This window comes from Nematolebias whitei, chromosome 9 (assembly GCF_014905685.2).
Source record: "Nematolebias whitei isolate Nwh7 chromosome 9, NemWhi1, whole genome shotgun sequence".
NCBI lineage: Eukaryota > Metazoa > Chordata > Actinopteri > Cyprinodontiformes > Rivulidae > Nematolebias > Nematolebias whitei.
In genome coordinates this window covers 25,113,820-25,136,452 of record NC_056506.1, presented here as the reverse complement: position 1 = coordinate 25,136,452, position 22,633 = coordinate 25,113,820, and the positions used below count along the sequence as shown (strand labels likewise).

The 22,633-nt window shown below is 41.5% G+C and overlaps 1 protein-coding gene across 1 annotated transcript in view; it reads right to left on the bottom strand.

The window, feature by feature from the left end:
* Positions 1–6,152: 6,152 nt before the first annotated feature.
* Positions 6,153–22,633, bottom strand: part of LOC119414933 (low-density lipoprotein receptor-related protein 8) — a 98,615-nt gene continuing 82,134 nt past the window's right edge. The window contains exons 13-17 of the mRNA XM_037682051.1: positions 15,887–16,028; positions 13,477–13,629; positions 10,557–10,841; positions 8,032–8,100; positions 6,153–6,706 (exon numbers count right to left, since the gene is read on the bottom strand). Of these exons, the coding sequence (XP_037537979.1) occupies positions 6,366–6,706; positions 8,032–8,100; positions 10,557–10,841; positions 13,477–13,629; positions 15,887–16,028 (990 nt within the window). The 3' untranslated portion in view covers positions 6,153–6,365. The remainder of the gene's footprint in view (positions 6,707–8,031; positions 8,101–10,556; positions 10,842–13,476; positions 13,630–15,886; positions 16,029–22,633) is intronic.

The window sequence follows — 22,633 nt, the reverse complement described above, 5'->3', positions numbered from 1 at the left end:
TAACTAGAAGGATCAGGGGAGGGGTTTGAGCTCTCCACTGACACAGTGCCATATGGTGCTGACAGACAGACAGGAGAAAATCCCAGCCTGCCCAGCGCAGTGCGCAGCAGAACCTCAGTTAGACATTCAGTTAGTTTTGGCAGGGTTGATTTGAGGAGGCATTTCCCCCTCTTGCCCCAGCGTATAACAGGCCTCATTCTAATCAATGCTTCTAAACACTAAATGGTCAAAAAGAGCACAGAATATATTGATTTCAGCTCCCTGCCTCATCTGGTCTTTGTCACCTGCAAGTGTTCTTGGCCACACCCACTTCTCTGCTCTGCACAGTGAACAGCTGATCAGCTGCAGCAGGAAGCTTATCTTGCAATATGGGCTGCAAAAAAATGTGCAGCAGGTGCTAAATAATTTAAAATAATTTATTTTAAATTAAAATTCCATGCTGATCATGCGGCTCTTCCATCAATCAGCCAATTGTGTGTCATGTCCAATCATATTTTGAAAAACCGCGATAGAGCAAGTCCGTGATAAACGAACCACGAAGTAGCGAGGAACTACTGTATATATATGTATATATATATATATATATATACATATATATACATATGTATATATATACATATGTATATATGTACACATATATACAGCCTTCCATTTTCTTCCACTTGTTCCGAAGTCAGGTCGCGGGGGCAGCAGTTTGAACAGGGAGGCCCAGACATCTCTTTCCACAGCCACCTCTTCCAGCTCTTCTGGGAGGACTCCAAGATGTTCCCAGGCCAACTGAGAAATAGTTTCTCCAGCGTGTCCTGGGTCTTTCTCGGGGTCTGCTCCTAGTCTGACATGCCCAAAGCACCTCCCTAGGGAGGCGATCAGGAAGCATCCTTACCAGATGCCTGAACCACCTCAACTGGCTCGTCTCAATGTGGAGGAGCAGTGGTTCTACTCCGAGTCTCTTCCAGATAACTGAACTTCTCATCCTATGTGAGAGTCCAGCTACCCTGCAGAGGAAACTCATTTCAACCTCCTGTATCTGTGATCTCATTCTTTCGGTCACTACCCAGAGCTTGTGACCATAGGTGAGGGTAGGAATGTAGGCCGACCGTTACAGAGAGCTTTGCCTTACAGCTCAGCTCCCTCTTCACCACAACAGACCGGTACAGAGTCCGCAATACTGCATATGCTGCACCAATAGGCCTGTCAATCTCACGCTCCAGTCTTCCCTCACTCATGAACAAAAAACTCTGAGATGCTTGAACTCCTCCACATGTATAAATATATAACTTATTAGTAATGACACCAAAGCATTTCTTTTCAGTTCTTTGTCTTGATGAACTTTAGAAGAAAATCAAAAGACACAGTCTGAGAAATTTTAACCAATTTTTTATATATCAATAAATAAAAATATTCAAAAATACACAAAATCAAAATGTTCAGCTTGTTTTGTCAGTTCTTTGTTGCATGAATGACGTTTGCTGATCTGTGTTTTATAAATACATTTTAAAAAAAGCACAAAGTAAAAATAAAAATGGAAACAAAGGCACTAATAAATAAAATCTCATTTGAGACTGAGATTGGGACAAGATTTACAGATACTGTTTTTTGGGGGGGAAATTAGGATTTCAGTGTTTGAAGGTTTACAAAAAGTTACACACATTAAAGGATGCACAGCAAGAAAAAACACAATCCAAACAAACCACTGTGGTGAAGAACTGATTTCTTACAATTGGGGATGTGGGGGGTGAGGGGGTGGGGTAACAGTGTTTTCTTTTATACAAATAAATTAATATGCCTGTCAACAATTTATCTAAAATCTTATGTACACATTTTCCTTTACAGAATTATACAATACAATATCAAAAACATATTTACAAACAAATAAATTAAAAAAAAAATCCTCTAAGCTTGTCTAGTCTCACACACTCACCCCCACCCACCCCCACACTCCCACACTCACACACTTACATACCAGTTTTGTCACACACCGTTCTTCCTTGTGATACACAATTCAGAAGGCATTCTAAGAAAGTCGTGCAACTAGGATCATACAAAACAGTTCAAATATGGCTGAGAGAGGAACGTTGGCACATGTTGACAAACACTGAGTTTTCAGGTTTGTGAATGAAGTCAACAGAGTCAGCGACGGGGAAAAACCCAGCATGAAACGTGCTCATCTGTAGGACTGGTCCCAGCCTGGCTGCAGCAGAGATGGGCGTTTGTTCCAAGAGGTTACGTAACATCTGTCTCATGATGCCGGCACCAGCTGGGCCCTCCTGCCCAGAACTGTCAGCTCAGATAACAATCGACTCAGCAGGAGGAGAGTGGGCCACGCTGTTAGCTGTACAGAATATGAGTGTCTAGCTCGGGACATTGGATGTCTGCACTGTCAGCTGGTGAGCAGTTGCTTAAGCTGGTTGTGTTTTCATTAAGCAAACATACAATGGAGCTTCAAGGCCACGCAAAAAATAAAAAATAAAAAATTAAAAGCCATAAGTCAAGTCAAGTCATATTTATTTATAGAGCACAATTTAAAACAGATAGACTGTTATCAAAGTGCATAAAATTACAAGAATAAAGTTCTAGTATTATGAGAATAAAGTCGAATAAAGTCTTAATATTACAAGATTAAAGTCGTACGAGACTTTTTTTTTCCAGCTCTCGTTTATTTATTTTTTCCCATGAATCTGATCCATGACACGACCTGTCAATCAATTCAGTAGGCGGGTCAGCAAACGACCAATCCGAAGCTAAATGCTCCTTATCTGCAGAGAGCTGCTGCAGCCCATCAGAGCGTACCACCTTACTGTAAGCAGGTTCAAAGTCCTGATACTGAAAATAATCTGATGCTGATACAGATGAAGTATCTCCTTATTTGTAAAACCAATACCAAAGTATAACTTAACAAGATGCTCAACAGTCTTCATTTTACCACAGTTAAAATGTGGTAAACCTGTTTTATCGTGTCGGAGTATGGGTAATATTATGACTCATTTAGCTTCAGATTGGTCATTTGCCGACACGCCTACTGGATTGATTGACAGGTCACGTTGTGGAGCCGACTCATGGAAAAAAAAATCCACGAGAGCTGCAAAAAGTCTCGTATGACTTTATTCTCGTAATTTTATGGCTTTTAATTTTATTTTCTTAGCGTGGTCCTAAAGCTCCGTCGTACAAACACCCCCATCTTCTGGAGAACAGAAGGAGTTTGCCACCCCCGTGGGTTTATGTGTGCATATGTCACAGTCACACGCAGGTCATCAAATGAAATGAACGCCTCATGCATTCTGTCAACACAGATCACCTCAGCTGGCTGGTACAGTTGCAGCCGATTGCTTTTCTCAAACTATTCAACATCTGAAGTCACAGTAAAAGAGAAAAGCTTATATTTCTGTCTAACCTCAACTTCTCTCTGGTCGAAAAAGACAAACGTGTGTGTTAATGTTTTCAGTCTAAAACGCTGGGTGTTATGGGGTAAATAAAAAAATGTCAGACTAATGAGACCAATGTGAAGAATCAGGCTCCACCAACTGTACACTGCTACAGATATATAGCTTTAAACAGATTTTTATTTGTCTGTACACTATTCTGTCACTAACAGAAATACCCATGCTGCGCCACTAGGTGTTGAAAGTGTCCTAATAATTTACATACTAAAATACAGAGAAAGCACATTATTAGTTGAGTATCTCACTGGGCTGTGACTGCTGCTGACTAGTTGGTGAACATTTGTGAGGGAGTCTCTAAAATGTCTCAAAATGTTTGTGAGTTTCTGAATTTTCTGATCTGAAAACAATAACAGAATTTTATTCTATTCCAATAGGTTGTGAAATGTCTGATATAAGTTACAGATACTGTATGTTAGAAGTTGCTCATAGGTTAGAAATAAGTTACTTGAACACTTGCAGCTGGTTTCTGACATATGTCAACCTAAGAGTAACTTAAATGTTACGTGTGTGAACTAATGCAGAACTGACCTGTCATATACCTTACATACTTATCAGCTTATCAATTTTGTGCATGTGCACAATTTTTGGATGGCACTGACATACAACAAACTTATGCCATCATTTATCAGCATGCTGGAAACTTATTCAAAACTTATACCTAACTTCTATGAGTTACTTTTTGTGATCCTCGTACTCTTAGACCTTTTGATACTATTCACTACAGTATTCTTACTTTGTGTTTAGAACATGGGTTTGGGTTTCAGGCGCAGCAATAGATTGATTCTGTTCTACCTGAGTGACAGAAGATTTTGTGGTAATGTTGGAATTTTTTATCTTCTTCAGCACCTTTTTCCTGTGGGGTTCCCCTGGGCTTGATTCTCGGGCAGCTTCTGTTTTTACTGTACCTGCTCCCTTTGGGGTCTATTCTGAGAAAACATATTTATGTTCTTTGTTATGTTGATGATTGCCAGAGCCATCTACCCTTGAAAACTAAATAATTCTAGCTCCATCAACCCAACATTAAAATGTCTTTTTGACATTAGGGCGGGTGTCTGAGTGGTTAGACCAGTCGTCCTCCAATGCAAAAGTTGGGGGTTTGAATCCACCAGCAGTCACAAGCCTAAGTGTCCCTGGGCAAGACACTGAACCCCTCATTGCCTGCGATGTGTGTCCCATCGGTTTATCAATGTGATAAAGCATGGATTACTCTCTTTAGAATGATTTGTTTAATTAGCTTTGTATAGATCTAGTAGAGTGCTGTATGAATGAGTAAATGAGGACACAGATAGTAGTGTAAAGCGCTTTGAGTGTCTTGATAAGATAGAAAGACACTATATAAGTACAGTCCATTTACCATTTATTATTAAGGCTTGGATGGCTTAGCATTTTTTAAGCTTTAATGATGAGAAAACTAAGGATGTGTTTAGCTCTAGCTCTGCTGTTGGCATTCTTTCTGCAAACATTGGCTCTCTGGAGCCGTATCATAAGAACTCTGTTAGAAATCTGGGAATAATTCTAGACTCTGATTATGAATTTAATAAGCAGATTAATTCTGTTCTGTAAAGAACTTCTTCCAGTTAAGGCAGATAGCAAAACTGAAGTCAGTGTTGACCAGACCTGACCTAGAGAAAGTAATCCATGCCTTTGCCACAACCTGACTTGACTTTTGTAACACACTTTATTGGGTCAGTCAGGTCTCCATTTCCTGTCTCCATCTTTGCCAAAATGCTGCTGCTTGTCTCCTAACTGGAACCCACAGATCTGAACACATTTCACCTGTCTTGTCCTCATTTCACTGGTTCTCTCTGCTGCAGAATTGATTAAATTTTTTTCCTGTTGATTTTTAAAGGCCTCAATGGCCTAGCACCACTGCATCTCTCCAACTTACTTCAACCCTATGGTTCTGCACTACGGTCATCTGATTAGCTGCTTTTTGTTGTCTCAAAAACTAGGTTGATGCTCAGAGGAGCTTTTTCAATTGTGGCTCACAAACTTTGGAACAGTTTGCCTTCCAACATTAGACAGGCCTCTTCACTTCCTGTTTCTAAATCTCTTGTAAAAGCAAGTTTGTTCTCATTGACATTTATGCCAGCATAAGTTAATTTAGTCTTTAAATGTTCTATGATTTTAGTTTATTGTCTTCTGACTTTTTTTAAATATAATTTGTGTTTTTGTCACCAACAACTCTGGACAGAAGAAAATCTGTTTGTAAGAATATCTGAAGTGGTGTAGATGGAGCCTTGGGTAACAAATCATGAAAGGCCCGCCTCTCAACCACAGAAACTTATTAACAAAAATGTTTACAACACAATAAAACTCAAGTACCAACGTATGTAACTGAGTCAAACACAAATCTGTATAGATTGTCTCACCAGCACTCGGCCTATTCCAGTTTCAGAGCTCTTCCTTCCTCAGCAGCTGTCCCATGTCTCCACTGCCAACCAGGAATAACTCAACACCTAAATTAATATGTCATGGACAAAATAAAAAACACACACAAAAAAACCCTCCCAACAACCAATTCATTAAATGTAACACACACACACACATCTCACTTAAATTTCAATAGAAAAGGTATAAACAAACCAGTTTAACTCCATTTCAAGCGTAGGTCAAAGTCAGGAGCACACTGGCACACATTAATTATGTTGTAATTAACTCTCAGCACTTTCTAGAGGAAAAATAGATCCATTTCCATCTCAGTAAAAGGCATGGTTTTCTTTTCTAAGCAATTATGTTACTGAACAATTTTTAGTGAAGTTAATTTTTTTAAATCAAATTTGGCCTCCGACATGGCTGTGAATGGCTGCATTTCTTGATATGTTGTCCATCACTTCCCTAAGCTTGTCCAGTCCTTCTCCGCCCTTACTGTGTGCTTGAGATGCCGTCTTCACCAACAGTGGCCTCTGGGAGTGGGGTGGGTGGTCACTTTGCCGTGGAGAGCATGGGCTGCTCCGTGTACCAGTGAGTCCCTGGATCGGGCATGCTTCCCCCTAGTGGCAGGGCAATGAACTGCGGGCAGGTGGCGCCTCCAGCTCCTATAACTCCCATGCTGACTCCCTGAGGAAACGGGTGGTGGTGCACGTGGTGCCCCATGGCGTCAGTCCTTCCAATGTGAATCTCGTCCTCCTCGCTCTCGCCGGTGGTTTTGCGGTAGACGGGGTTGTCAAAGTTCATGCTCTTGGTGGAGTTGCGCCTCCAGTTCCGCCAAACCAGGTAGACTCCGGCGCAGACCAGGCCAAACACCACTGTGGCAACGATAGGAACTGCATGCGTTTAACACACAGCGGTGGGGACATGGGAAGGGGGAGCGTTAACGAGGCATAACGAGTTCAATGAGTGAGGTGAGAGGCACAGAGAGGAGAACAACAAGCATGCAGAGGACAGAGGGGGGAGGGACAGCAGTGTAAAGGTTGTGTTGGTGGCTCGGTTTGGGTCAAAGAAAACTAACAAATTTCTTACTAAACAATAATCAACATTAAGGTTTAGTTCGTTTGCATCCTCAGGGAGCAAAATATGAACATCACCATACAATCTCATAGCCTCAAATAAACATTGTATTTTACTATTATTTAACATTAATAATGTTTAGGATGTTAAGCTTTATTTACACTCTTTTCTTCTCAGTCAGCAGTTTGGCCTTTTCCTACAAGCATGATGAGTACAGAGCATCTGAAGTGAACTGTCCCTTAGTTCAATTTCAGTTTGGCACATATTCAGGATGTATAATGAGATTTTCTAGACAGACTGATTAATTAGTAAAATATGTATATTTTTCATAACCAAATGTGTTTAAATAGGACTTCAAGTTAAGTAAGAAAAAACAAACAAACATGTTGCATAATGAACAATACAATAAAACTATTTTTCTATTTCCACCATTCTTATGAAACTGAAGACTTGACAATACACAGAACTGTTTATTTGGTTCCAGAGGTATCCATGAATATCAGCAGAAAGATATTTTTGCTAGAATAACTGTGTATTGTGAAACTGATGGCTGTGGAACAGCTTATTTGCATAAACTGGAATCATTTGTTCTTCGCTCCGTTCATACAGTTGATAGCTACTCATCCAATTTAGAATTAAACCCTCAAAAAGTTGTCTACAGCTGATAAGATATAAATTGCACAAAATATTTCCACTGAACTTCATTTCAAAAGATCTGAACTATCGCAAGAATATTGTGTAATTAGCTTAACAAAAGGTAGCTAAAGCTAACTAAATCTAATAGCAAGTTTTTGTGGAAATCCAAAATATTAACTATTTGTTTTTGTTTTTTTGCTAATTTAGGATTAAATAAATAACCTTTACTGTTACAGCATGCTAACTACTGCTGACTAAAAGTCCTTGCTAAAGCAGACCCAACAACAACAACAGTGTTTGGTGAAAGATGTAGCAAAGTGGCAGAAATGTCAGACGCACAAAACATGATTCAGTGAAGACGCCTTCTTTCATCATGTTCACAGCAAAAGAAGATTAGTGTTGATGGACATGAACTGTGGTCAGAGGCTGCAGGTAACCAGCTGTAGCACTACAGGCTTTTGTTGTGAAACGACAAACACAGAATAGGATGCTGCAGGTGGCTTACCAATAGGAATGACCACTCCCAGAACAGCCACGGTCAGGTTCTCACCAAGGAGGAAATTCTCGCTTCCAGCTGAAAAGAGCAGTTAGAAGATGTTAGTGAGAGGATGATCATCTTTATGAGAAAGATGGAGAGAGAAAAAGCGACCATGCCTGTATAGTCCAGCGTTGTTTTGATTTCCTTTATATCACCAGAAGAAACTCAGTGAGTGGAAAAATGTAATTTGTAAAAGTGTTTTACAAAGAGAGACAGCTTTATGAATGATGGAGGAAAAAAAGCAAGATTAAATGAAAGATGTAGTAAATGCAACACTTCTTTTTCTGCTTGCCCTTGGTGAAGGCAGACACTTCTTCCTCCTGCTCCATCCCTGCAATGCTCTTTGTCCTGTGAACCTTTTTCAGAGCCTCTTTTTGCATATATTCCAAATTGTAAACAATGGATCTGGTCGGCTGGTCTCTCAACGCAATTGATCAAATTTTTTTTCAAGAAGACAGGGAGAGGGAGAGTCCTCCTGCATGTACATAATAGGATTTATGATAACAGGATTCTGCTTTTAGGGATTGGTGGTTACCTGGCTTACCGACAAATTCGGAAAACATCAGCAGCTGCTCTGGCCATTGTTAAGCTGCCTGGCATGTGTGAAGGAATGTGTCATGCTTGGCAACACTCAGACTCAAATGCTGCGTGAGCCGAGCTGTAAGCTGGGCGCGACTCTTGCAGAGAATCGCAGCTACTTGCGGCTCCTGAATCTCGATGGCGGGAAGGAATGGATCTTGGAGAAGTTGTAAGCTCAACTCGATGTATGTAATCACAATTTGTCTGTTTGGAGTCACCATGAGGTGTACTAGCGAGACTGTAAAGGCAGATGGAAATTAACAGAGCTCGGCCTGACCCAAAACAAATGTTGATATCTGAATCTGGCTCCCCCCACATTGACTTTGGAAGGTTAACTATCTCATTTTCTCCTGGATGTTATGGAAACAAGATGCTCTGCTTCCCCCCTCCCCTCCCCGTTCCACTCCCCAGGGACATGGACCTGATTCAGAGCTCTACCGAGCCAGCTGATAAACACTGCACCACCTCTTTTCAGGACTATGGCTGGGGGGTGGGGGGTGCTCTGGACAGTGCTGACGGACTAGTTTTCCTCAAATTCACACCTTCGTTGGCTTTGCCCCCACCCCCCAGTGCAGCAACCTATGAGATGCAAAGGCGCCAATGGCTGTGTCGCTCACTGGACAACCTTTGCTGGGACCCTCACCCCCACCCCCACCCACTCCACATGGATATGTCTGTGTCATCAGTATGTTGCTGTTTTGGTATGGTCTTTTTATTTCCAACTCTCACACTTTGTCCATCAAGAACACAGTGTGAAATATGATTTATTTTATGGCTCCTCTCCCCTCGTGTTTATCTTTTTCTTATCTAAACGAAAAGGGCAGCACCTTTCAAAGGCCGCAGCCTCAGCCACCTCCGTCTCCCCATGTCTGTTTGTTTATGTTTTCTCAGACGAGCTGGACTGAAATGTAATTTTGTTGTGATTCAGTGCAATGACAATAAAGCTGATTCTGATTCTAACATTGCATGTACTAACTTTAACACTACGCCTACATTTTATAATATCCATCCATCCATCCATCCATCCATCCATCCATCCATCCATCCATCCATCCATCCATCCATCCATCCATCAACTTTATCCACTTCTTCCTTTCCAGATTGCGAGGGCTACTAGTGCCCATGTCCAGCCATCACTGTGTGAGAGGCGGGGGACACCCTGGACAGGTCTCCAGTCCATCACAGGGACACAGAGGCAATCAACCACACTTACTCACACCTAGGGACAATTTAGAGTTACCAATCAGCATAACATGAATATTTTTGGTCTGTGGGATGAAACTGGAGTTCCCGGAGAAAAACAAAAAAGGTTAAATCATGTCATGTACCCAAAGAAAACCCATGCATGCAATAAGAGAACATACACACTCCACCCAGAAAGGTCTATTTTCTCTATATGGTTACAATATCATGTTTGAATAATTTGCATTCAACATAGCTAACAACACATACAGGACAGAAGCAGCATTTATTTCTTCCAGACATGCAGCCCCCACACCCAATCATCCCACATAAAGCACAATTAATGAAAAAAAAAAAAAGCTATTTAGTAAGAGAGTACAGCTGCCTATGTGAGAATCCTCACATTAACATTATCGAAAAAGGTAAGGGGGAGCTGTTGGCTGCATTATGAGTAGAACCACACATGGCATGGGGATTAGGAGGCAGACAAAATTAGAGACAATGTCCCATTTAGGGTCACAATGAATGACTGAGGAGGAGTAAAACATAAGTCTCAAAGTGATTCAGACTCAGTGAAACCCTGCTACCAGACATTTCCTTTTCTTAAAAAAGAAATGAGCCTGTATCATACACCACATCTATTTATCTTACTGTGAAGGACAATTTTGCTTTAAGGAATCCACTTCCAGATTTGACCTGTCAAGGTTATTTTCAGTTCACGCCCCACTTACAGTGTTGTGAGATGCTGCTGTCTCCGGCAGGTGTGGTGGAGATGACCAAGGATGTGTCTGTGGAGTGGGAGCCCAGAGACTCCTGTGATGACAGAGGCTGCAGTGTGTTGAGGAGCGTGAAAGACTCAGGGAGAGCAGAGGGAGCTGTGGCCAAGTGGGGGACAGCATCGGCCAGTGACAATACCCCTGAGGACGGAGCGGTGCCTTCAGGGACATTTGTTCTGGTGTCAGGTGAAAATCCAGAGGGAGGTACAGACGTTGCTGTCATGTCATTTCTGGGTGCTGCTGAGACAAAAGTTATGTTTTAGATGGAGAAATGGAAATAAGTGGGTTCAAACAATGTTAATGTAGTTATCCAAAACGCTAGAGTACTGCGCAAAAATTTTAAAACACCACTTGTTTTCTGAATATTTTACATCCTCAGAGTGTTCTAAAGGGTCGCTGTAGCTTGGTGGTCAGAGCCACAATCATGTAATCCAAAAGCTGCCAGTTTGAGCCCAGGTTGCGTTAGAAAAAGCCCCTGATGAAACACAATCGGCACAACTTTTGTGTATATTTGTTTGCTGTGTCAACCCCCTGAGAAGGAAGCAACTGAAAAAAAAAAACGTTTTAAAATTTTATTTTTACAAGTTGTTTTCAGAAATATAATTTCAGGAGTTTTTGTTTTTGAACATTGTTTTTTCCCCACTTGTTTTCAGTCCTTGTTCCTATTTTCAGAGGAATTTTTGTATTTTCTTTGGTTTGCTGAATCATTCACAATTCATTCAAACATAAAATGTATCTAAATCAAGAAATGATTAGTGCTGTCCACACATAAACAGACAAATTGTAAGGAACTTAATTCAGTTGTTTATTGCAACTTGTTGTCAAAATAATTTATAAACTTTCATTTACATAGAAATGAGAGAGAGATAGTTTGACGAGGCAAAAATTGTATGTCTGTACTAATTTGCCAAACTATCACCTACTGTCACTTTAATTGTATAAGAAGTTTCTTGTTTAGTATAAATTGAAAAATGTCTTACGGTTGTTAAAATGAAATTAAATTTATATTTACATTTGTAAAAGTAAATGTATTTTACTTTACATTGTGTGAGGTAGAATCTGCGAAATTAGCAGAACTGCTCTCAGTCCATTTATCCATTTTTTGTACCTGCATGATCCTGTTTAAGGTGGTATATTACTGGGCTGCAACTGGGAGAGACTAGTTGACTCAATTGATTGAAAGAAAATTGCAAGAAAATAAGTTAATTTCTCTTTGTTGTTTTATTGATTTCTGAGTAATTGTGATCAACTGACCAAGCCATGTGGACATATTTTGCACAACCAGTTTTTGAAAAATTACAGCCTATTTTCATGTGCACACCTTCCAAAACTGCACATTGTTTTTTTAAATCCACCTCCACCCACATCATAAGCACCTCAGCATGAAGGAAACCTTTTTTTTTTCCAAGTATTTTCTGTTAGAGAAGAGTGTTCAAGCATGTGTCAAAAGTTGTAGTGCTCCTGAGGCAGCAAGATTCAGTGACAAAACTCAGATGGGTGCAAGATCAGTTTGAGACACCTGCATGTACTCTGTTATTATTTTGAAAGAACATTTCTTGCACAAACCTTTTGAATTTGTTCAAAATCAAGTGACAGGATGACACACTCATGAAAAAATCTGAGAAGCCCAGCGACTGTTGCAAGACATTCTGGAGACTCCCTCATGATAACTGTTCACCAACAAGTCACAGCTCAGTGAAATGTCTCCTTTAGTGTCACAGGGAGAAGGTTTCCATCTGCCGCTAACACTGAACGGGAGGCGGGGCGCACACTGGACAGGTCATCAGGCCATTAGAACACTTCTGTTGGTCCTTAACTCTATCCCTAAACCTAACCCAGAGACCTGACCCTAAACCAACCCTAAATCTAACCCAGACTGCTACACCTAACCCAGGACCCTTTTCTCTAAACCTAACCCTCTGATCTTTGTCTTTAAATCAAATCCTGACCATAACCCCACCCTTTGACCCTAAACTTAACCCCGACTGCCAAACCTAAACTTGGACCATGACAGGAACCCTGGGCACATCGCCTACATAATACCCTCCAGTGTTTCCCCTAGATAAATTGTCATGGCGGGACGTTCATCTTTTTTATCAACCGGGTGGAGGTAGTGGGGGAGAACATGTCTGAGCTGTGCGCTGTTTGCACCAACAGTTTTCGAGCGAGGGGGTGGGGGGAAGAGACAGAGACACATCTGAGCTGCGCGCTGTTTGTACTCATGCGCTATCTCATTGCCGACAGGTGGGGGTGTGCACGCAGTTCGGTTCAGTAGGTGGGGCGCTCGGTTCTGTTGACGGGGGGCCCCGCTTGTATAATGGTAGAGGAAACACTGCTCTCCCTACTCGAAGCTCCCGGTGGGGTGAGGGCCTAGCTGGAGGCCTGAGTGGGGGAATATGGGTACATGCAGGGGAGCCAGTGCAGTGATGGATTGTGCATGAATTCTGTTGCCTTAGGCGACAATTGTTCTATCCTTAATTGTTCTTATCCTAACTCGGGCTCACACTGAAACCTGGAACCATTTAAAATCTTCAATTAACCTTAAGGGCTATGGGAGGTAACTGTAGTACCAGTGTCTCCCTTACCATTATCCAAGTAGGGCGCCCCACCCTGTCAACAGAACCGAGCGCCCTGCCTACTGAACTCTCCCCCACTCTCCCCCACTCTCCACCACTTCCACTAACAGTTGTGGAGTGGACATTGTTCCAGGGACTGGTCACCATAGAATATGTGGTTTCAACCTAGCATTAGTAACGTAGCGCTCTGTTAATCTTCCTTCAACAATCACAACATCAGTCATGCGATGCTCTGCTCTCTACACACATACAAATGATATACACAGTATCTTCAATTAGAAACTTATAAACAAGTTTACCTGGCACACAGCCCCTCATGTCGGGGCCCAGATCCTGTCCGTTTGGACAGGCACAGGTGTATTTTGGCGAGTGCTCTGTGATTTGTGGTGCTTTCAAACACAAATACTCGCAGCCTCCATTGGCTACAATGCCCAGATTGCAGCTGTCAGGGCCTGGAAACAGTAACACAGAGAAACATAAAGACATGGAGAATTGCACAGCTGTGGTTAAAATACACAGGGAGGTGACAGATTTAGAGACACATATGAATTGTCAGAATTCATTCTTCCCACTATGAAAACTGCTGAAATCTTTCAGCAGTCTTATTTTGTGAAAGCAAATTTAGAAATATAATTTTCATTCATTCAACCTTTATTTAGACAGGACAATTGACAACACATACAACTGTGTTGTCACTAACAATACTTTAATTTAACTTTGTTACATACAGCTCCACCCTGTTATTGAAGCTGTTTAGAAGTAATGTTTTCATGGGTCCCAAAGCAATCTGAACATGAAAGGATACAAAGTAGATATTAGTGGTCTGAATGAAGACTGGATGGATTAATTAGATATTCTGATCAAACTTGTGTGGCACACTTGTAACCTCAGTCTTTAAACATTCTGAAATCAAATCTCTAAGAGTTTTAAATGTTTTTAGAGACTAACTTTTAAGACCCATTGATTTTTCTTTCTTGTTGTTGTTATTTTTGTAAATTCCCAGAACTAATAATGCACAATGACTGAATTGTAAATGCAGTCAGGAAAATATAAAAATCCAGTTGTAAGAAAATAAAATTAAAAACAACCTAAAGAAGATGTGGTATTTCACAAAGCTGATTATTGGGACAAAAGTTATATAAAATTTAAATTATTTATTTTTTGAAAATTAACTCTAAATTGTCCCTAGGTTTGAGTGAGAGAGTGAATGGTTGTTTGTCTCTATGTGTCCCTGTGATGGACTTGAGACCTGTCCAGGGTGTACCCCGCCCCTCGCACAGTGATTGCTGGACATGGGCACTGGCGACCCCCGTGACCCAAAATGGAAGAAGCGGGTAAAAGATAATGGATGGATATTTTGTAACTTCTATGTTAAAACATAAAATGTTTGGAGATTATCATTACATATTTAGTACAGGGATTGTTAGAAAAGGATTAGTAAGAGTATCCATCTATCTCTCCATTATCTTCAGCTTGTTCTGGAGTTGGGTTGTGGGGGCAGCAGCTTGAGCAGGGAGGCCCTTACATCTCTTTCCACAGCCACCTCTTCCAGCTCTTCTGGAAGGACCCCAAGGAGTTCCCAGGCCAACAGAGAGACATAGTCCCTCCAGTGTGTTCTGGGTCTTCCCTGGGGTCTCCTTCCAGTCAGACATGTCCGGAGCAACTCCCTAGAGAGGTGCCCAGGGAGCATCCTTACCAGATGCCCAAACCACCTCAACTGGCTCCTCTTGATGTGGAGGAGCAGCAGTTCTACTCTGAGTCTCTCCTGGATAACTGAACTCCTCACCCTATTGAGAGGCCAGCTACCCTGTGGGGGAAACTCATTTCAACCACTTTTATCCGTGATCTATTCTTTCTGTCACTTCCCAGAGTTTGTGACCATAGGTGATGGTAGGAACGTAGACAGACCAGTAAACAGAGAGCTTCACCTTACAGCTCAGCTTCCTCTTCATCATCGGACCAGCACAGAGTCAGCAATACTTCAGACACTGCACTGACCCCATTAATAAGAACAGTAAAAAGTTAATAGATGTTTGGAAAAAATGATTTGATGTTATTAAGTTATATAACAATGAAAATTAAATGACATTTATGGGATTTTGTGGTGTTTCATCATTGAAATCAAGTCATCGAGTTAGGATGATAATAATCAGTATGTGAAGACTGAGGTCTTTAAGATCGGTTTATTGTATATTGTATTGTGTGTATCGTATTGCGTATTGATCTTCTTTATAAAATTTTAAATAGGCCATGGTATAGACAAAAAAGTTTGATCTTCAGCTTATTCAATTTTTGTTTGCTTTGTTTTGTATTGTAAATGCACTATTTTATAAGTAAATTCATTAAATTCCTTCATTCATTTATTACGAACACCAACCATAAGAAAGAAAACACATCACACATACAATTCAGAATTATGGTTGGCTGGATGGAACTGTTAGACAACCCTGGATTGCGACTGATGTTTGAACATCCTACTGTCGCTGAGCTTTGAGTGTTTTAATCAAAAAGGTTCAATTCAATTCAATTCAGTTTTTTTATAGAGTGCCAAGTCACAACAGAAGTCGTCTCAGGGCACTGACCATGACTCTGGATTGGCACGGTAACACTGAAGAAACTTTGTCATAAAGGTTAATAACCCGTCACACAAAGGTGAGGTGATATCACATTAAAGCCACAACAGAGAGTGTGACCCGCATGTATACAAACCTTGTGGTTGTCGGAGCTGGTGGAAAACCACAATGTCATGGGGGTCATTGAGGTTTTCAGCCAGAGCTTGGACATCTTGACCGGTCAGTCTATTTGCCATAAAAACTGCTGCCTTGTCTCTGTCTGTCCAGTAGATTCGATCCTAAAACACAGGAAGTACAGATTAATAGAGGACATATACATTTAGTTAATTAGTGACTTTTAGTTAGGTTTTAGCTTAACAAATGATACTGATAATTCCTGAAGCTAAAAAGGTAACTATTAAGATATATACACAACCCTACATCATATCAACCACTGACTTTATTTCAACTCAAACGTAAATGAAATGATTACAAAGACTGTATATTGTTGTGACTCAGCTGTCATTTTTCAGTGTTGGAGTGATGATTGGTCTACAAAAAGGTGTCAGCAAAGGTCAAAGGAAAAGTTTACAAGACAGTGGTGAGATCAGCAATATTGTATGGTCTGGAGACAGTGGCAATGACAAAAAGACAGGAGAAAGAACTGGAAGTGGCAGAAATGAAGATGCTAAGGTTCTCCTTAGGAGTGACAAGGCTGGATAAGATTAGGAATGAGACCATCAGAGGTACAGCACAGGTTTAACAACTGGGAGATAAAGTTAGGGAGTCCAGACTGAGATGGTTTGGACATGTCAAGTGGAGGGAACATGAGTATATTGGTAGAAGGATGTTAGAAATGCAGCTGCCAGGAAAAAGACAAAGAGGAGAAATATGGATGCAGTTAGAGAGGACATGAAAGTAGTTGGGGTGAGGACAGAGGATGCAGAGAACAGAGTGAGGTGGAGGAGGATGACTCGCTGTGGCGACCCCTGGAGAGGGAAAAGTCGAAAGAAGAAGAAGAAGAAGGAGTGATGGTTGGTCTGACCATCATTATGCTTGAGATTCATATATCTCTGCAGGAAATAAAGACAATTTGCTTCCCAAAAGATATGTCCCTTAGATTACAGCAAATGTATGACCTTTATTTCCTCCTAAGTTTTTAAACAGTTTTTTTAATCTTGTTGAGATAACTCTGCATGCAAAAAAATACAATGTTTTATTATTATTGTTGCCAAATGACTTTGGTTAAGGTTGATCAGGTCTCTCTTGTAAATGAGTCCCCAAGGCTCAGTAGAATTAACCTGTATACATAAAGGTTGAATGAATGATGTCTTACTGAAGCAGCAAGAATTAAGTTTTGCTATGACTGGATGCCGAGAAAAACAATTCAGTAAGTCCAAATGTTGTTATTTTAGCTTTAGTTTAAAATGTCAGACTTCAATTTTAAATCCAGCCACATTTTAGTCACAAATGGTGATAAATTGCAGTTAACGTAGTTAAATTATTTTGACAATTTATTATTATTTTGATAGGGTTATTTGATAGGATTATTTTGATAGGGTCAATTCATCTCACAAGACCCTCGGAGCATGTGGAGGGGCATTAAGTGCATAAAAGATTATAAAGGAAGGAGCAAACAATGACCCAAAGACCCATCTCTGCCTGATGCCCTCAACAAGTTCTATGCACGCTTTGAAGACCCGAATAGACCACCCAGCACCAGACTCACCTCACCACCGGATGAAGAGCATCTCAGCGTGACCTCAGCTGAAGTAAGGAGTACTTTCAGGAGTATTAATCCGCACAAGGCAACGGGCCCAGACAACATCCCTGGAAAAGTGTTGAAGGAATGTGCTGATCAGCTCTGCGAGGTGCTGGCAGACATCTTTAACACTTAGCTTACCCTGGAGACAGTTCCCACCTGCCTGAAGACTGCCACCATCATCCCAGTCCCAAAATGCTGTACAGCGACTGGTCTGAATGACTATCGGCCAGTTGACCTCACCCCGATAGTCGCTAAATGCTTTGAAAAACTGGTCATGACTCACATCAAAACAACCATCAACATCAACGAGGACCCTCATCAGTATGCATACCGTGAGAACCGATCAACAGAGGATGCCATCTCCTCTGTGGTCCACACTGCGTTCAACCACCTGGAGCAGAAAGACTCTAACGTCCGTATGCTCTTTGTGGACTTCACATCCGCCTTCAGCACCATGATCCCCCAAACCCTGATGGACAAACTATTCACACTAGGACTAAGCCCCTCCATTTGCAACTGGATAGTAGACTTCTTAACAAACAGACCACAGTTAGTGAGGATCCACAACTTCTCCTCCACCATAACCCTCAGCACTGGCTCTCCTCAGGGATGTGTGTTGAGCCCCCTCCTGTTTACTCTGCTCACATATGATTGTGCAGCTACCCATCCAGGTTGTCACATTGTAAAGTTTGCAGATGATACAGCGGTGGTGGGATGCATCACAAACAATGATGAGTCCAGCTACAGGCAAGAGGTGGAACACCTGGAGAGTTGGTGCAAAGAGAATAACATTCACATCAATGTGAAGAAGACAAAGGAGATGATTATGGACTTCAGAAGGAACAAACACACCTACACCCCCCTGAACATAAGAGGATCTGCAGCGGAAGTGGTCTCCAGCTACAAGTACTTGGGTGCACACATGAACGACAACCTCAGCTGGAGCAACAACACCACCAGCCTGATCAAGAAAGCTCATCAGAGACTCTACTTCCTCAGGCGGCTGAGACGAGCTGGTCTGGGAAGCTCAGTCCTCACCTCCTTCTACAGGTGTGCAGTGGAGAGCATCCTGTGCTCCAGCATCAACATGTGGCATGGAGGCTGCACAGCTGCAGAAAGAAAAGCTTTGCAGAGAGTGGTGAAGGCTGCAAAGAAGACTGTTGGAGTCAGTCTCCCCACCATCACAGACATCTACACCTCCAGATGCAGGAAGAGGGCCACCTGCATCATGAAGGACCCCACTCACCCAGCACACACACTTTTTGCCCCACTCCCCTCAGGAAGGAGGTTGAGGAGCATTAAGTGTAGAACCACGAGACTGAGGAACAGATTCTACCCTGAGGCTGTTAGACTCATGAATCCCTAACCAGAATAATCACTGTGAAAAATCACATCATGTTGCTGCTGATCTGTTTCAATGTTGCTGCTGATCTGTTACGATGTTGATGTGTTCATGCATGCTCATCTGCTTACACAGACTCATTTTCATGTTTGTGCTGATGTTCGACGTAATGTTTTTATGCTATTAGTGCTTAGTGTATTTTTAGTTTATGTTTTTCTTTGTTCATATCTTAAATGTTATCATTGTTTTTCTTTTACATTTTATTGTTGGATGTAACTGGGACCCTGTGTACATAATTTCACTCCACCACATGTACCACATGAGGTGCGAATGACAATAAAGAATCTCTGACTCTGATAAGTTTCAATGATAATTAATATTATAGATTTTTACATAAATGTTAAAAATACCTTAATACATGTATACAGGGACTGGCATCATGGGTCATGCATAGCTGTGGTTGCATCACGCCAACACTGAGCTGGCAACACTCAAAGTACATTACTGGAATATTTTCGGCTGCTATGGGCACATTACATCCTGCTGCCACGCTTGCTTTTATCAATATGATCGAGCCACACTCTCATCATGTACCTGCAATAACAAGTCCACGCTTTCCACTGGATAAACAAATTGGATAAACCATGCCTGTTAAAAGCCACCTGCAGAGTGTGGAGAGAGTGTTGTGTGTTAGTTTTTACAGCGACATTGACTCCATGACAAAATACCAGACTAGACCATTCAGCTGTAGGGGATGGCATCATTCTGGGCAGACAGAGATGCAGCTAATTCCAGTAAGAAGCAGGGTGGAGGACTGTGCATTTACATAAAAAGGACTGGTGTGTTAAGGCCATGTTAGCCACAAAACCCTGCTCTCAGTTGTAGTGTTCCTCGTTGTGAAATGCAAGCCATTCTATCTGCCGAGAGAAGTGATAGTAGCTGCTGTTTACATTCCTCTCAGTGCCACAACTAAAACTAATGCCAAAAAGGCAGTGGGAGAGATACAGGATGCCATCAGTGAGCTTATGAATTAACACAGAGGCAGCTTTGTTGCAATGGCTGGAGACTTTAATCTCACCAACCCTAACGTCTGTGCTCCCCAAGTTCAACAGTTTGTGAATTTTAAAACCAGGGGAGAGAAGATTTGGAACATGGTGTGTACAAACACTCCAGGTGCACACAAGGTTACTCCCCCCCCCCCCCCCCCCCCAATCACCTTTCTGTCATGTTGGTGCCTGCTTACAAACCCCTTCTGAAGTGCAGTAGGCCAGCGACAAAACAAGTTGGGATCTGACCGGAGGGTACAGTCTCTACACTTCAGTACTGATTCAGACACAATGACTGGGAGATTATCAAGGCAGCAGCATCCCAGGGAGAGATGATATAAAGAGGAGTATGTTGAGACAGTAACTAGCTGCATTGCAAAGTATACAGAGGATGTCACAAGTGTACAGAGGATGTCACTGTAGTCAAAACATCCACAGCACAGGGGAAACATAAACCCCAGATGACTACAGAGGTGTATAAGCTGCTGACAGCCAGAGATGCAGCCTTCAGGGCAGAGGTCAAGGTAGCTCTCTATTCAGGGTAGTCAGTGCTCTTAACGGAGATTAAAACTGCAAAACAAGTCCTTAATTTGTAAACCAAACGATGCCAGGGTCTGGGAGCCCATCCCTAGAAATTCTGAATTAAGTAGATGTCATTTCATGCATTCTGGTGAATTCTGGTTGTTAAACATCTACATTTGTAAATACTTGAATCAACAACTATTTTAGAGAGCAACAAAAGTAGCCTGACCAACAGCTCTAGCCTTGTGTGAATAGAGCACGCTCTGCTTCTCTCAAGCATCCTACCCACCTCAAATTAAACCTTGCACAAAACAAACTAAACCTATCAAGACGATCTCTCTCTTTCACATTGGCTCAACTGCTTCTTTGCACACAGTCTGAAGTATTGAATCTAACAAGGGCATGACCTTCTTTACTGCCTGTCAGACCAGTTTTTAAAAATTTTCAGAAGACAGACATTGACCTTAGCGAGGTCAACCCCAAAAAAGCAGCAGGTCCAAACAATGTCCTAGGACAAGTTCTCAGAGACTGTGCTGAAGGACTGACTGATGTTCTGACTGACATATTTAACATCTCCCTCAGTCATTTATTATTCCTTGGTGCTTCAAAACATCCACCATAGTCCCAATGGCTAAAAATGCAGTTGTATCCTGTCTATAAACAATTTTCAATTCAATTCAACCTTTATACAAGTTAGTCTCATTAAGCCTCGAGGACTCATTGACAAGAAATACCTGTTTTAAACAAAGAACACAGATGACAATAGTAGACAATCATAAAAAAGCATATAAAATGAAATAGTAAATGGAAGACATGATATAAAAAAAATCTGAAACAAAAACAGTTACATCATAAAGCAATGTAAAATACTATCTGCATTGGTTTTTGCCATGAACTTAGCAGCTGTTTAAAGTCACTTAGAGAAGTTAATGTCGAGAGATTCAGATCTTTTTGCAAGCTGTTCCAGTATACAGGAGCGGAGTAGGAGAAGGCCCTTTTGCCTAGTTCAGTCCTCACTGAACACATTGACACATTTCAGTTTGCCCAGCTTCCAAACTGCTTGTCTGAGAATGCAATATCCACCATCTTGCACCAAGTCATCACTCATCCTGAGTACAATTGCCAACCTATGCCAGAATTCTGTATAATGATTTCAGCTCAGTGTTTAATACCATCGTCCCCCAGAGACTAATGGAGAAATCTAACATGGTTGAGTCAGGTCCTCTGGACAGATTCTTCTTTGTTGAAACATTTTGGCTTTTATCCAGAAGACTTCTTCAGTCAGAGGAGCTGCAACAAACTCAGTCTTATAAGCAGCACCTTCTCATAGCGGACCAACCAGTTTGCTGGTGACAACCAAAACTATCTGTAGTTGTTCATGCAATGGAAGGACAATCAGTCTAATGAACAATCCTCAGTGCCCTGATAGCTGCTTGCTATTCACAGAGGGCTGAGTAATACAATAACAGCAATGTAAGAGTGGGACAGTTGAACACGGAGGCCCCCGCTCCTGTTTAACGATGGACAACTTAAACTGGTTGAGCCATGAGAAGGTGCTGTTTATAAGACAGTTTGCTTGCAGCTCCTCAGACTGAAGAAGTCTTTTGGACAAAAGACGAAATGTTTCAACAAAGAAGAATCCATCCAGAGGACCTGACTCAACCTTGTTAAGAGTCATATACCTGGATTATTGAGCATACATCGGGACTAATGGAGAAACTCCACCTGATTGGCCTGGACAATGCCTCATGTCTATGGATCTTGGTCTTTCTGACAGAGATTGCGAGAGACTATTTATGTTGATAAGAACCCCCTCCAATTCCATTCCACTGAGCACTCGATACCTTCAAGGCTGTGTTCTCAGCCCACTGCTATTCATGCTGCTATCACACAACTATGTTGCCATATTTGAAGGGAACCAGATTTTCAAGTCTGCAGATGACACCACGTTGTTGGGGGCCATACATGGAAATGAGGAATCAGTGTACAGAGATAAATTTAAACATCTAGAGGGTTGGTGCAAGGAGAACAATCTGTTGCTTTATGTGGAGAAAACTAAAGAGATGGTCACGGACTTTCGTATGTCACGATATAAGTATGCCCCCCTTAGTATTAGTGGCTACACAGTGGAGAGAGTGGAGAACATCAAGTTCCATGGAGTGCAGATCTCAGAGCTATAACTATAAAATTATTATTATTATTATATGCATATATATATATATATATATA